The sequence below is a fragment of the Leptodactylus fuscus genome, chromosome 2 (genome assembly GCF_031893055.1).
Source record: "Leptodactylus fuscus isolate aLepFus1 chromosome 2, aLepFus1.hap2, whole genome shotgun sequence".
NCBI classification, from domain to species: Eukaryota; Metazoa; Chordata; class Amphibia; order Anura; family Leptodactylidae; genus Leptodactylus; species Leptodactylus fuscus.
The window spans coordinates 132,092,469-132,108,258 of NC_134266.1; the positions used below are offsets into that span (position 1 = coordinate 132,092,469).

Here is a 15,790-nt window from a genome sequence, read left to right on the forward strand (position 1 = left end):
ACAAATTAAAACAAATTTCACTTATTTAAAAAAATGTGATTTTAATAAAATATACAGTTTTATAAATAATAAATACAAATTCAGTAGAAAGAATAGTCTTGGAACTTAACATAAGATAACAACGGTTCTTTTGCAGTGTCATTCATCCATCCAGTCAGTCAGTCCCTATCATTGGTTAGTAGCTTTAGCTTTTCATTATCTCTTTATATCAGTTAAAGTACTCATTATTTTACAACTATCTGTGTACAGTTCAGAACTGGATCATGGAAGGTGGAGGTACCTAGGCAAAGAATTTATTGGGGAGCATCCTTCCATCTTATAGATGGGATTTACTACTACGCCCTTCACATTAGCCTACAAGTCCAATTGACCCCATTGGTGAGCCTCTGAAGTGAAGGCTAAGTTTATGACAGAGGAAGAAATACTGCTGATAATGTGTCAAAAGCTCATACATTAACATGCTGAAACTCCCATGTCCATGTCTATGGCCGGAAGTCCCTGTACAGTGCTTAAGGGGAGCTGGTAGTGGATGCTCTGAAAAAACTGCCTTTTCTGCCCTATAATCCAGCCTTGGTTCTGTTTGTTAAAGCTTATCTCTAGTTATAAACCAACCTTTCATAAGTAAATAGTACAGGTGAATATAAGAAATGTGTAATACACCGTATAACATTATTAAAACCTATCTGACTTCCTCCTCTCTTCATACAGGGTCTTATCTGCAATAAATTCCATATATTTATTCACTCAGCTTCACTCACAGATGCCTGTGTGTGTATATGTATGTGTGTATGAGCATGTGTGTGTACGTATGTGTGTGTATTTGTATATGTGTATGAGTATGTATGTGTATGAGTATGTATGTGTGTCTGTGTATGAGTAAGTATGTATGTGTGTGTGTGTGTGTGTGTTTGTGTGTGTGAGAGTTTTTTCGTGTGTGTGTATGTGTGTGTGTGTGTGTGTGTGTGGGGGGGGGGGTTAGGTGGAGTGTCTACAATAGTGGAGCCTTATCTCAAAAGATTTAGAAGTGTCAAAAGAGCCCCCTCACTTACAGTGCATCAGAGTTTAGATCTGTAACGGGACTTTTATGAAAAAAGTAGATCGACATTATGTCTGTGAGGATCCAACACCATGGACCCACGTAGATCATATGCTCCAGGATAGTACAGCTCATGCTAATATTTACATGTTGGGGGTCACTTACTTGCCATGCAAAGTCTAACAGTGGTTTTGGGTCCTGTATACTTGGGGCAGCACAGTAGTACTAAAGCCACCATATACCCCATGTACGGTGTGTGAGCAGGGCAGCTCGAGATATGTAAACCTTATTGGGATATGTGCTATCTTGGTGTAAATGATCTGTAGGAGTCCTGAGCATTTTACCCTTGCAGATCAAAAATTGTTGGCCAATCATTGAGAAAATATAGATGATCACTTTAAAAAGATACATTGCAAAGTTTCTTATATTCACTTGTATTATTCATTTATAACGTTATATTATAATTGTACACTTTAACAGACAACTTACACACAGATGTAGCAAACTTTAACCTATTACCTACTAGGTAAACTTTACCTACTGCTGTAAACTTTACCTTGACATTTTTAAAGGCATATGATGTGATAAATGTAAAAAAGTAAAAAGTTAAAGTCATGTTATGAAACTTGTTACATGTGAAGATAAAGTTAACTCTATCAGTACAGTTGTAAATAATGAATTTCTTTTACAATTTGACAACAGGTACATGGACACGGCCATCTTGAAACACATTCTATTTTAGATATTTTCTAGAGTAGTAGTAGTGATAAGTGTTTTAGCTTGCCTACTATTATCCTTATTAGAAATCTATAATCAAATCTATAATGACACTTAATGGCTAGTCTAGTAGCTGTAGGATAAAAAAAACATTACATGTTACAAAAGCAAATTGATAGAGCCTCAGAACTTGAGCTCATTGAAGTAATCCCTTGGAGGGCCATTCTGACCCTGTATTTGAATGGAGTTTACCAATTTCAGCATTGGTGTATTATAACAAGGTATTGTCCACACAGTAATAGTGGAATGTTATTTTTCCTTCTTCAGCTTCCATTGTCATACATAAGATACAGTAGTCCATTCCAATGGTTTAGTCTCTGTCAACATGTACAGGATATTGCGGCAGTAAGTATAATACTTTCTTTTGAAGATCTCCATTACTTGTTGAGTCACCTCAGTTTTCACCTAGACCATGAAATGCATGTCATTGGATTTGTATCGCACTTGTTTCCAGAAGTAGACAGCAATATTGTCTTTATACTGTCTTGGTTGAATTTCAACCTATAGTGTTTACTATGCTTTGTTATATTCATGTAGTATTTCCATCATGGAATGTTTCATCCTCAGTAAAAGTTACGACACACATTTTCGATTCTAGCCAAAATCCTTATATCAAGACTCCAGGTATCTCTCTCCTAGACTTTTTAGACCAGACCTACCAACATACAAGGTAGTCCAAGTTCTGTGAAGTGCGTGACCTGTCTGGCAGTTGCTCAATGTCTTGTATGGACTGATATGACCACTTTACAAGGAGGTTAGATTGGGCGCAGAAGCTCTTAGGGAAGCCACTGTTTTGTTCATGGGTTTCTTCTCTGAGGCTTCCAAATGGATATGGCATTGACATGTTGATGCTTTGCTGTAGGTAACTGAGTGTTTATTGGTCCTTTTATACTTAGTAACACACCTGACAACTCTTTTAGTAATGAGGTAGAATATCTCACAAATACTCAGGATAATGCAGATGGCAGAGGCTGCTACCATAAAATAGGTAAAAACCTTCTTCTCTGTTGGTCGTGCAATGTAGCAATCCACAATGTTAGGACAAGGATCCACATTAGTACACTTGACAAGTCTTGGCAGGTCAAAGCTATCCCACATTTTATGAAGGATATACAGGAATGTGATTTCTATACCAGTTTTGAAGAAAAGGCTAATAAGGTAGGTCCACCACAGACCACCATGTTTCTTACCTGTGTTTTCATACAATTTATGACAGTTGTCTCCATTTTTTAATTTGTTCTTTTTCTCTCGATCTTCTCTGTAGGCCACATGCATAATGACCAAAAGTGATGGGCAAGTCACAAATATAAGCTGTAAAGCCCAAAGCCGGATATGAGAAATGGGGAAATAGTGGTCATAGCAGACATTGGTGCACCCTGGTTGTCGAGTGTTACAATCAAAGTCTTTTTGTTCATCTCCCCATACTTTCTCCGCTGCAACCACGTACACAAGAACTCGGAATACAAATACCACTGACAGCCAGATTCTTCCAAATGCTGTAGAATATTTATTGACGCCACTCAAGAGACCTTGGAAGGTTTTCCAATCCATTTTGGATTAGCTGTATAAAGAGATAAAAATAATTGGGTTACGTTGGTGCATTTAGCTTAGTATTGCTGCTCTACTCTATGTAGTTAGATATACATCACTTAGTTAAGGCTTTCTTTTTGTATGTCCGGGCCTCCGGTACAGTACAACAATATACCTTAGGGAAACTACTGACACAAGTAATCCTTTATTTACCTTGGGGTTATTTTTGTGTCGACAATCTTTGAGCCAGATGTTTCCCTTAGCTGAATAGAGAAACTTTATATATGCCTTGAAGATGAACAGCTGCTCAAAGGCAACAACTTAACCTTAACTGTGTCCTACTTAGGAATAAAAGAACTATACAGAGGCAGCTGTTATATGCAAGTCCAGCCTTATATAGTACAGTGCAATAAATGGCACAGTATATTAATGGAGCCTTCACACGGAGTAAACGCGTGTGTATTTTTGCAAAATACACGTGTAAAAATACACGTGTAAAAATAAGACTCCCATTGACTTCAATGATATTTTTTACACATGTAAAAATATGCCTGTAAAAATATGCCTGTAAAAATATGCCTGTAAAATGTCATTGAAGTCAATGGGAGTCTTATTTTTACATGTGTATTTTGCAAAAATACATGCGCGTTTACTCCATGTGAAGGCAGAGTGAGAGCTATATTTCCAATCTTAATCCTACCTCTGATGAGATGCCCCGGTTGATACCTTTGGGGCATTGAAACGCGTTAGGTGGCATGTTTTATTAGGTAGCAACTGTAGAGAAGTCCATAGGGTAGATATCAGCCTATATGTGGATAGCTGACCGGTGAAAAACTAACAAAGGTCGGGATCCGGGGCTATATCTGCTCTATGACCGGGGATGATTTGCTCATCGCTGTGACACTCCATAAAGATTTAAATGAATCAGGAAGGCAAAGTAATACTGGTCTTACTCGCTTGAAAGGACTTAGCTTTGGCTATTTGGCCATTTTTAGATCGCTTTTTACCTCCAAAAATAGGGGTGCCATCTGAGTTTTGAACACTGGTTTATGGGTGTTGGTTTTGTTTTTTTGTTTTTTGTGGGGATACAATTTTAAATCAATTATTTAATAAAATTGTTTTTATGGGAAACGTCCTAGTGGGATAGGTTTACTCTCCTGTTCGTATATTGGCAACAGTAAATTTAGTGTACAGATCCTGTAATTGATGCTACATGTGTTCCTCCAGTCACATGCTGTACCAACCTGACTATCCTTTCTTGCATTCCTTAGATGGTTCTTATTCCTGGTACATTACCAGTTCAACACTGAACGTAGTTAACAGGAATAGCAGCAGATTATTATTGTGTCTATGTATAACCATAAAACATGTCCAGATACTAATTATATCTGACTGTATAAGTGATTATAGTCTTCAATGCGTAGCATATGGATGAAAATCACAAAAGCCTTAGACATTAAAGAGATTCATTCTTAGATTTCTGGTACCATGCTTGTATAGAAAGTACAATTTACATACAATCTAAACATGAGAATTATTGGACAAAATATCAGAATATAGCACATGCCAAGCAAATTTTGTTTTGCTTGTAACTATGACAAGTCTAACTAGTCATTCGTGTTTGTCAGTTCACGGACAACTTTTATCTAGGTAATTAACATTTCATGGGATTGTCTTTTCAATTCTACTTTTTAACAAGAAGAGCAACAACATTCAATAGGAGACTCAAAAACCAAAGTAAGGGTGCATTCACACAGAGTAACATGCCGCGTGACCTGGCACGTATACGCCGTGTGAGATTTTGCGGGGCGTATATGCTCACATTGATTTCAATGGGAGCGTGTCTCGTAAACACCACGTTATTTTGCGGCCGTGATTTTGCGGCTGCAAAATAATGCGGCTTTTACTATCCGCGCTCCCATTGAAATCAATGGGAGCGTATATGGCCCGAAAAATCTCACACGGCGTATACGTGCCAGGTCACGCGGCACGTTATTCCGTGTGAATGCACCCTAATAAGGGCTTTTTCACATAGCAGTATTTAATGGCCACGTGCTGTTAGTTTTTAATGGACTACTGCACATGGCCCCATTGAAATCAATGGATCTCTTCACAAGGCCATTTTTTAATGACCTTGTGTCCGATACAACATAAATTACGGCATCTCTTAAGGCTCAGACAACATTTTTTAACGGATGTCAAACGGCAGCATTGAATTCATTGTCAGTGTATGGGGGCTATTCACATGACAATTTTTTGTCACAATATAGGTCATGTCCTATTTTTAGGGGATCTGTGAAAATGGGTGCCCTCCAAGAGCATGATGGCTGTAAAAAAATTGACATTTTGAAAGGCTATTTTGCACCCAGTTGTTTGAATGTAGCCTTAGGCTAGATGTACATGATCAAGGTGTAAAACAGACGTGAAAAACATCCACGGCTTTCTTACCCTTGAGGGGCACCCGTTTTGATGGATCCCCCATACATTTCACTGACTGAAATTAATGCTTCCGTGTGACGTTCATGAAAAAAACAGACGTCACATGGCCAGTTTTCACTGAAATGAATTTAGCCGTAGTCTGACTTATTTCGTTATATGGACCCAAATTGACTATGAAAAGTGGACTGATGCCTCTGTGTTGCATGGCTGACATTGTCATGTGAATATATGCTAACCCTTCCATAGTGTATGTCATGAGCAACATTTTCTCCAGCTTATCTCCTGTTTATGGAATATGAAAGACAATACTGTTTATACTTACATATACTATACTATATATACTATATACTGTAGGGTGAGGGAATGTTAATATATGTAACAACTTTTTATATTACCTGAAAACTGATGAAATTCTCTCTCTTTCTAGTGTCTATACTGTATGTGTGTCTACTAATGGCTGACCCACTGACTTTTAAAAAAAAAATGACATCAATAATTCTATCTTGTTCCAGTGACCTAGACTGTCTGGCATCTTGTATGATAATTTTATCACTGCACGTGCCAAATTGGTTGTGCACATGGATGTGAACTCTAAAAGGAAGACATGAGGCCATGTGTTGGGTGAGGACTCAGCATGTAGTAATAAATTCTCAATAGGTGTGGAAGCCAAAACTATACAGTTATTGGAAACTACGAAAGAGGAACTAAATACCAAAATGCAGGAGACTAAGTGTGAATATGCACTCTCATGCTGAGTTACTGGATTGAGATGTAATAAAAAAAAATGTAGTGATAAAATTAAAGTATAGTACAAAATGCCTTAGATTACTTTAGGTGCCAGTACATTGTAGCTTATCTTCATTTATATACATATAGAAAGGAACTTCACACCCAGTTTAAATAAACACATAAAAAACACTAACCATTTTATTATCAGGAATACGTCTGATAACTTTATTTGCTTTAGAAAGTGCTGTGTCTATGAAAGAATTTTTTTCCTGAGTACTGGCAGGTCATATAAGAAGAGTAAATATGCTCTGCAGTCAATTTATGTATCCAGTCAGTAGAAACGGATTCAGTGAATCTCGGACATTCACATTCAGAATAACTGGCACGTTCTTATAAAGTCAATGAAATGAATGTATAACCTCAAAGCAGAACATCTATAAAGCAGGTATAGTACAGGTGTCTAACAGAAAACCCTTGGAAATACATGTTTGGGTGCATTCACACAAAGGAAAATGGCACTGAATTTGGTGTGGAATCCGCGTCAGATTCAGCGCTGAAAAAAAGCCTGCCATTGACTTCAATGGGTTCCTTTTTCTTGTAGCAGAAAGCGTCCCATTGACTTCAATGGTTTCCTTTTTCTGCTACCAGAAAAAGGAATCCATTGAAGTCAATGGGAGGCTTTTTTTCAGCACTGAATCTGATGCAGATTCCACACCAAATTCAGCGCCATTTTCCTCCGTGTGAATGCACCCTTTATCTTAGCATGCACATAGGGGAGGTTTCTAGGGGAGAAATCATCTGGCATACATTTCCCCTCCTGGTTCATGAGTAGAGGCATGTGCCTCGTCATAAATGAGGCGTACCCTTTGGCAGCAATGGGCTTCTGGAGACAGGCATTGATAACACCAGTCTTCATAAATCTGCCCCAGTGTCTTTTATGACGTCTCACTACACACAAAGTAGAGGACAATTTGTTCCCGAACACTCTCACTCCAGAATATCCACAGAATCATACAGGATAATATAAAATAGTACTGAACTATATTGATATGAATAAAGCATTTGGGGTGAGATAAAAACTTCCTGTTTAGTTCCTTTCTCCCCTCTGCCTCTAAACGCAATGGTGAAGCAATTGAATAAACACAATTGCATAGACTTGTCCTTGACTCTACTGTAAAAACATATATATGCATGATACAAGTTTATCGTTGCACTGTTTTTCATGTTTGGAACAAAGGTACATTGATGTAGCTTATTATTGCCAAAAGTGTACGGCAAAAGCATGCTTTAAAAAAATAAATAAAAATTATATATATATATATATATATATATATATATATATATATATGTATGTAGCTATTATTAGTTCGTAGTCATATTGGACAAGTTCCTCACAAGTACTTTCTAACTTATCCAGCGAACACAGGCCTAGATTTCCTATTGTGCTTACGACAAGACACTGGCGTAAATGTACTGCATCTTTAGCACAATGTTGTGCATCTAGCTTGGTCTAAAATTTTTCAACTTGTTAGACATGTGGGTGTGGATTCTAAGGAAAAGGGGCAGTCCTTAAATGTGAAATTCTGTCGGAAAAAAAGCTAATAAAAAGGTACTTAGCCAACTTAGACAAGCCACTCTAAGGATACGCCAGATTTATGATCCAGCATCAGCCAATGTGATAAATTGTCATATTTTCAGACTAAGTTTACACGGTTTACTATTAGTAAATCTGTTCCAGAGTTCCCAACTGTTGCATAAACCTAACGTTATTTGCACAGTGTTATCTTGCTTTCAGGGTATCCATGTTCTGTGTGTGTAAACTCTCCAGCTGTGCAGTCAGCGCAGTCCATGACCTGTTAACGTTCCCTGCATTTTATTACGATGACACAAAGGTTACATTGCTGTACCTTTACTCAGGTGAACATTGCATTGGCAAGGAGTGGAAATATTAAGTGTTTGTTCTCTGAGAAGCATAAAATGTGCGCTAGAGACAAACATCTGGGTGTAGAGTTTCAAGTATCAAACTTGCTGGGCAGGTTTCAGCAAAAAGTATTCTTTACACAGACAAAGGGAGAAATCAAGAGTAAAATGGAGAAAGAGGAATAGAGTGTAACTTTGTGTTAGTAATATTCAGGTTTCCGAGGTGTGTAGGTTACCTTATTGTCATGCTATGACTACATCAGCAATTCTGCTTTAGAAAATGAGTGACGGTGAAATAGGATAAGGGAGTTAGTGCCTTCATAATGGAAGCTTAACCGATCACTAAGACAACACCCTTTATTCAGTGCTATTTTCTCACGCCCTAATACACAGACAACATGAGACTGCTCTCTTACAGAAGAGTCTGGTTGTGTATATTTTACTTCTAAGGCCTCGTTCACATCTGCGTTGGTTCGGGGGAATCTGCATGGGGATCCCCCCAAACGGACTACCGAACACATTTGCAAGCGGTGTGCAGTGAAAGCACACGAATCCCCATAGACAATAATGGGGTCCGTGTGCTTGCCACGAGATCTCCGCAGGGAACATGCGGACAGGAAAGTACTTCACAATCTACTTTCCTGTCCGTATGATTCGTGTGGGCAGTGCGCGGCAAGCACACAGACCCCATTATAGTCTGTGGGGTCCGTGTGCTTTAACTGCACACCGCTTGCAAATGCATTCAGTAGTCCGTTTGGGGGGTCCCCATGCAGACTCCCCGAATGGATTGCCAAACGCAGATGTGAACCAAGGGTATGGCTATTGCCAAAACGCTGTGTTTTACAGTACCTGCAAAGTGGATGAGAATCTGGCTAATGCCATCCACACATTGCAGAAAACAATCCACGGCGGAAAAGATGAGTTTTAGAAAAACACAGCATGTCAATTGTACCATAGTTATCATAAGGGCAGAAAGTCAGCAGAGAAAAATTTAGCAAAAATGCAATGAAAAACACTGAGGAATAAAAATACAATATGTTTCCATTGTGTTTTTTTCCGCTGTGTTTTTTTGCTGCAGTTCGCTGTGGGTGCCTTAGCCTTAGGTCTTTTCCCCACGTGACAGCATTTGCCACACGTCCGTTTTCACAACAAATTGAATTCGGTGGGGTTATTTATCATCTGCTTTTTTTTTGGCCATGCATTTTGCAGGTGAGTCTTTTTTAAGAATAGTTTTAGTGCAATGCTGATTTATGATGTAGGCGCAGCGCCGCACCTCCCATGAGGCGACCTGAAGCGGCACTATGCCAGGGCCTCAGGGAGGGCGGCATTTTTGGTTACCTAAGTCAGTCCAGGACAAGCTGTCCTGGACTGGCTTAGCACCGAGTGGTGGTTTGGGGAGGCCACTGGAGCAGCGCTCCTCCAGTAGCCTCCTCTCACTCTCAGGCAGAGAGCAGGTCGTCTCCGTGCCTGCTCTCTGCCGGCGAACGGCGCTAAGCCCCGCCCCCACACTTCACCACGCCCCCTCCGCTCCACTACGCCCCCTCCGCTCCACCCCCTCCTCCCGGCAGGGGGGGGGCTTTCTGTAGTTCGCCTTGGGCGGCGAAAGGGGCAGGTTCGCCCCTGTGTAGGCGCACGTCTTTGTTAAATATTGTGCACATGTTAGTGTAAATGTGCCTTTTTAGGCCATGTGCTCTTTGCCTCTTTTCGGTCAAACAGTGCAATTGTCCCTTTCTAATGCATTTAACAGCTTTTTACACTGCCCATGGACTGGAGTGCGTTTGCGTCTTTTTAAGAAAGGCGTATGTCATAAATACAGTATAAAAGGATCTTCATTTAGGCCAAGTCCCCTTTTCACACCAAAAAGCAAAAGTGGTGAGAGCATGAAAAAAAGGTGCAAATGCAGCGTAGCAGAGGAAAAGACCTCAAAAAGGGGCAATTTACAACATAAAAGGCTCAAGGGGCTTAATAAATGTGCCCCAATGTGTTCAAACTGAAACACTATCTTTGTCCATTTTCACAAACACAGACTCAATAGAAATCAATGGATTGTTTCATCTAACGTACAATAGACTGACCTCCACCAGCTAAAAATGGATCAGTGGGTTGGGTGAAAAAAGAAAGACTGATTAAATCCCTCCGTTGTTTTTACTGACAGTTAAAAACTGATTAAAAACTGATGACACTTGGCCATCAAAAAAATGGAAGAACTAAACAGAACGGATGCAAAATGAATGGACATCAAAAAAAAATCACTGTGCAATGCTAGGTTCACAAGACCGAGATTTTGCCACATTTACCAGCCTGAAATTCATGCTGTGAGCGGGATTTTCAGCATCATAGTTATCTATGCTGCTAGTGCCAGTGACATACTGTCCTATACTGTAATCGGTATGGGACAATAACTTGCTGGGAAGCCGGGACTCCTAACATCATAGATAACCATTATGCTAAGAGTCCCACTTCTGGATACTGTTCTGGCTGTTAAATCTAGTGAACACTCACGGACCAAGTTTCACGAGTGAAGCTCAGTTGTGTGAATCTAGGGTAAGAGTGATCCCTAACTTTTAAAGTTTTCTGCCAACAGTGATTGGCTAAATTGGTCACATACTCGTTTGAGATATTGCTGTTAGAGTGGCAAGTACAGAGACTGGTAGGGGACTAGAGAATGTTGCAATGGGAGCAGTAGGGGTTGGTAAGGTATGACTTTGTGTATCATAGATCATCTTTGCTACAAACTTATGCAATCAAGTGGTAGTGAAAAAGTATCCATGTGTAATAATTTGACAATATCCATTGTTGTCCTTTTCTTTTTTTGTTTCACCTGAATCTAAAGTGTGGTAGACTACACTATTCTGCCCAGCTAAAAACCCATATATTTAATATGGCCTAAGACTATAACCTTAAAAAACAAAAAAAAAATGACTTCCTGGCTGGAGAACCACTTTAGGCCAAGGACAAACAAGTTGAGGTTGCAGCAGGTTAGCTATGGCGGAATTGTAGGAGGCTAACTCACTGTGATGTACAGCTGAAAATGGCCAAAGATTTTTCTCTTTCTTTTAAACTGTGATGTACAGTAGCGGTTTAGTGGATGGGATGTACACAGATCCTATCCACACACTGCAGACAACAACCTGCAATGCAGTGTCTTTCAGTTATTGCTTTGGGATTTTGTTGCAGTTTTCAACCTTTGCAATTTAAGTACAAAGGTTGAAATCTGAACCAGTAGCCTAGAATTCATGGCTGAAGGCTGCAGCGAAAATAAACCGATTTCGGCTGTCCCAGGCATCCCTAAGCTTAAAAAGGAATTTATAAAGCATCTTGTATAACAAGCTCACAGACCTTTGACACACATGTATTTACAAAAAGGGTAAGGGTGCATTCACACTGAGTAAACGCTAGCTTATTTTGTAGAGTAAAATTACACTTGTAAATTTTGCTATCCCATTGACTTCAATGATATTTTTTTACAAGTGTAAAAATACGCCTGTAAAAAATACGCCTGTAAAAAAATACGCCTGTAAAAATACGCCTGTAAAATGTCATTGAAGTCAATGGGATAGCAAAATTTACAAGTGTAATTTTACTTTACAAAATAAGCTAGCGTTTACTCAGTGTGAATGCACCCTAATATGTGTCATTTGTGGCAGCTGCTTTTTTGGACCAAGCAGAAATATAAGTGGATATCACACAAGTTAGTTGCATAACAATATGTTTGTACTGACTACCCCCATTTCTAAAATTAAAAGGTAACTTGTATACTACAATATATAAAGATAATAAGGTATATACAGTAACATGAGTACAAGATTTAGGTTTTTAATCTGTGGGATTTCCTCCTGGTGAGTCTTAGTAACCTCCTCCATCCTTCACATAGTTGTGCTTTCTCCTCAGCCTCACTTTTCCCTGTTTATCTACCCTACCCCTCCCAAGCAGGGTGCTGCGTAGAGCTTGGCACTGGGTACAACAAATAAACTTTATTCTAGGCAGTCGCTGGGAGGCACTCTGTAATGTCAACAAGACTTGTAGCAAGGCAATGACCCTATTATACTACTAGTAACCAATCACTATCAATAACACTATATCAAAATGGTTCCAGCATATAGATAGTTAATTTTATATTAAATAAAAGAAAGATAATATTAAATAAATATTAAAATAAAATAAAGATAACATTGGAATATAGTTATAATAGAGAAGTGCCTATTTAAATTTTTTTGGATTTTTTTTTTTTTTTGCTTCTAGTCAACCACTAGGTGCCGTCATAGATTATCAATATAGAGGTGGGAACAATCGGCTCTTTGGTAATGCCATGGAGGGAGGAGACAGATTGTTGGCTGGATTTTCCCCTGTCCATGCTCCGCAATCATTTTACAAGAAGGCCACGAGACAAACATTCTATGAGACCAAGCCTAACACTTACTGTACTAGTCACCAGAATTTTAGCTTTGTGTAGCTTCCTTATTCAGAGGACTATGCCTTTATAGCTTTAATGTAGTTGTCTGATTAAGTGCATTTTTTCTGTTTTTAATACTGTACACCAATAAAACAATGTCATATAAAAAAATACAAATATATATTTAGAATTCCATGGTCATATACATAGAGTATCACTAACAAGGGAAGTGTGAAGCATGATTATACTGCTTGTTTAGGAAATGAAATAAAGTGAGTGCCAGATCATATATTCTACATAGTATGCATTAAAAGATGGTGCATCAGCGAGACTTCACATTAGCAAATGCATACAAATTGGTTTATCCATACACGTAACCTGTATTCAGAAGTGCGTACTATATGAGCATACAATCTGTGCTGTCAAACTCATAGGGCAAATTCCTTTCTGCATTATAAAGTACAAACGTTTCTGCTCTTTATCTATTGCTCCATGTATTCTGGTTCTCATTGCTTCTTTTTACACTTTGAATCATACTGCAAGCTTTATAGAATAGAAAAGATATTTAGTCTTGTATAGAAGTGAAGAAAGTGTCAAGAAATAATGTGTGTTGCATGCGATATGTCAGCTATTCTGGATTTGCTTGCACAGCAAAGCTTGTAACAATAGAAAACAACTTTAGGTGTGAGATCAGTATAGTATCTGTTCAAGAAGATATAAGAGTTCCGATCTATCTCAAGAATATATCGCACCTGAGTTACAGCCCCATAATACAAAGTGTTAAGTGCTGGAGTCCTACCTGTATGCCAGAAGTAAGAGTAGGGTCCTGATAGACTTGAATCTAGGTGTCGTACAGTCACAGAGCTCCAGATCCTTCGCAGCTTAACTAGGTGTGGCCAAGGAAATACCTGCACAGGCTGTATCATGTAATGTAAGTGATTGGTTAGGAGGAAAAGTACATGCTACTTGTAATGTTCTCCTAATTCCTCATGGTATAGTTCACTGTAGCCACGCAAGCTACTCTAGACAGGCATGTTAACATTATGGTTAAGAGCTGCATATTTTATACATGGAGATGGATGGAGAGCTGGACTACTAAAACAGCAGCTGGGGCAACATGGTGGCTCAGTGGTTAGCACTAGAGATGAGCGAACACTAAAATGTTCGAGGTTCGAAATTCGATTCGAACAGCCGCTCACTGTTCGAGTGTTCGAACGGGTTTCGAACCCCATTATAGTCTATGGGGAACATATACTCGTTAAGGGGGAAACCCAAATCCGTGTCTGGAGGGTCACCAAGTCCACTATGACACCCCAGGAAATGATACCAACACCCTGGAATGACACTGGGACAGCAGGGGAAGCATGTCTGGGGGCATAAAAGTCACTTTATTTCATGGAAATCCCTGTCAGCTTGCGATTTTCGCAAGCTAACTTTTCCCCATAGAAATGCATTGGCCAGCGCTGATTGGCCAGAGTACGGAATTCGACCAATCAGCGCTGGCTCTGCTGGCGGAGGCGGAGTCTAAGATCGCTCCACACCAGTCTCCATTCAGGTCCGACCTTAGACTCCGCCTCCTCCGGCAGAGCCAGCGCTGATTGGCCGAAGGCTGGCCAATGCATTCCTATGCGAATGCAGAGACTTAGCAGTGCTGAGCCAGTTCTGCTCAACTACACATCTGATGCACACTTGGCTCTGCTACATCAGATGTAGCAGAGCCGAGTGTGCATCAGATGTAGCAGAGCCGAGTGTGCATCAGATGTGTAGTTGAGCAGAACTGGCTCAGCACTGCTAAGTCTCTGCATTCGCATAGGAATGCATTGGCCAGCCTTCGGCCAATCAGCGCTGGCTCTGCCGGAGGAGGCGGAGTCTAAGGTCGGACCTGAATGGAGACTGGTGTGGAGCGATCTTAGACTCCGCCTCCTCCAGCAGAGCCAGCGCTGATTGGTCGAGTTCCGTACTCTGGCCAATCAGCGCTGTCCAATGCATTCCTATTGGAAAAAGTTTATGTCACAAAAATCACAATTGCACACCCGATAGAGCCCCAAAAAGTTATTTTTAATAACATTCCTACCTAAATAAAGGTTATCCCTAGCTATCCCTGCCTGTACAGCTATCCCTGTCTCTTAGTCACAAAGTTCACATTCTCATATGACCCGGATTTGAAATCCACTATTTGTCTAAAATGGAGGTCACCTGATTTCGGCAGCCAATGACTTTTTCTGATTTTTTTCGATGCCTCCGGTGTCGTAGTTCCTGTCCCACCTCCCCTGCGCTGTTATTGGTGCAAAAAAAGCGCCAGGGAAGGTGGGAGGGGAATCAAATTTTTTTGGAGTTTGCCACGTGATGTTCGATTCGAATCGAACACATCGAACAGCCTGATATCCGATCGAACATGTGTTCGATAGAACACTGTTCGCTCATCTCTAGTTAGCACTGCAGCGCTGGAGTCCTGGGTTAGAATCCTGCCAGGAACAACATCTGCAAGGAGTTTGTATGCTCTTCCCATGTTTGCATGGATTTCCTCCCATTCTACAAAGACATACTTAAGTGAAAAAAAAGTACATTGTGATCCCTATATGAGGCTCACAATCTACAAAAAAGAAAAAAACAAAAACAAAAACCAGCATCTACCTGCGGACTCAATAGACTCTAATGGGGTACGCCGGCTGAGCACCATTTTTATACTAAAATCTGCAGAGAGAAAAGTCCTCCATGCAGTGAGCACTCCAACAAAGACTCGGCCGCAGATGTGAACTTAGCCTAAGTTAAATTAGATATGTGTAGAACTTTTCCTTTTGCTTTTTGGTAAATTCTCTCAGACAAACTTCTCAGAAGTAAAAGAAAATGTGAAGACAATTTTTAAGTGAGAACTACAGCATTTTCTTTTGTGATTTAGTGAAAATCATGACTAGAACCAAGGTATGATAATGACACACTAAATGAATACACCCTTATTATCTCAG

General features: G+C 39.8%; 1 protein-coding gene across 1 annotated transcript; it reads right to left on the minus strand.

Annotated features, from left to right (window-relative positions):
* Positions 1-1,953: 1,953 nt before the first annotated feature.
* GJB3 (gap junction protein beta 3) lies at positions 1,954-13,672 on the minus strand. Its single transcript, XM_075264636.1, has 2 exons — positions 13,624-13,672; positions 1,954-3,374 (listed from the first exon to the last, which is right to left on the minus strand). Exon 2 carries the CDS (start codon positions 3,362-3,364, stop codon positions 2,558-2,560), a length of 807 nt encoding a protein of 268 aa, XP_075120737.1. The 5' UTR covers positions 3,365-3,374; positions 13,624-13,672; the 3' UTR covers positions 1,954-2,557.
* Between the last annotated feature and the right edge of the window lie 2,118 nt (positions 13,673-15,790).

Bases quoted from the DNA above. Each gene is read 5' to 3' on its own strand.
- GJB3 (XM_075264636.1), bottom strand. From the start codon at position 3,364: ATGGATTGGAAAACCTTCCAAGGTCTCTTGAGTGGCGTCAATAAATAT.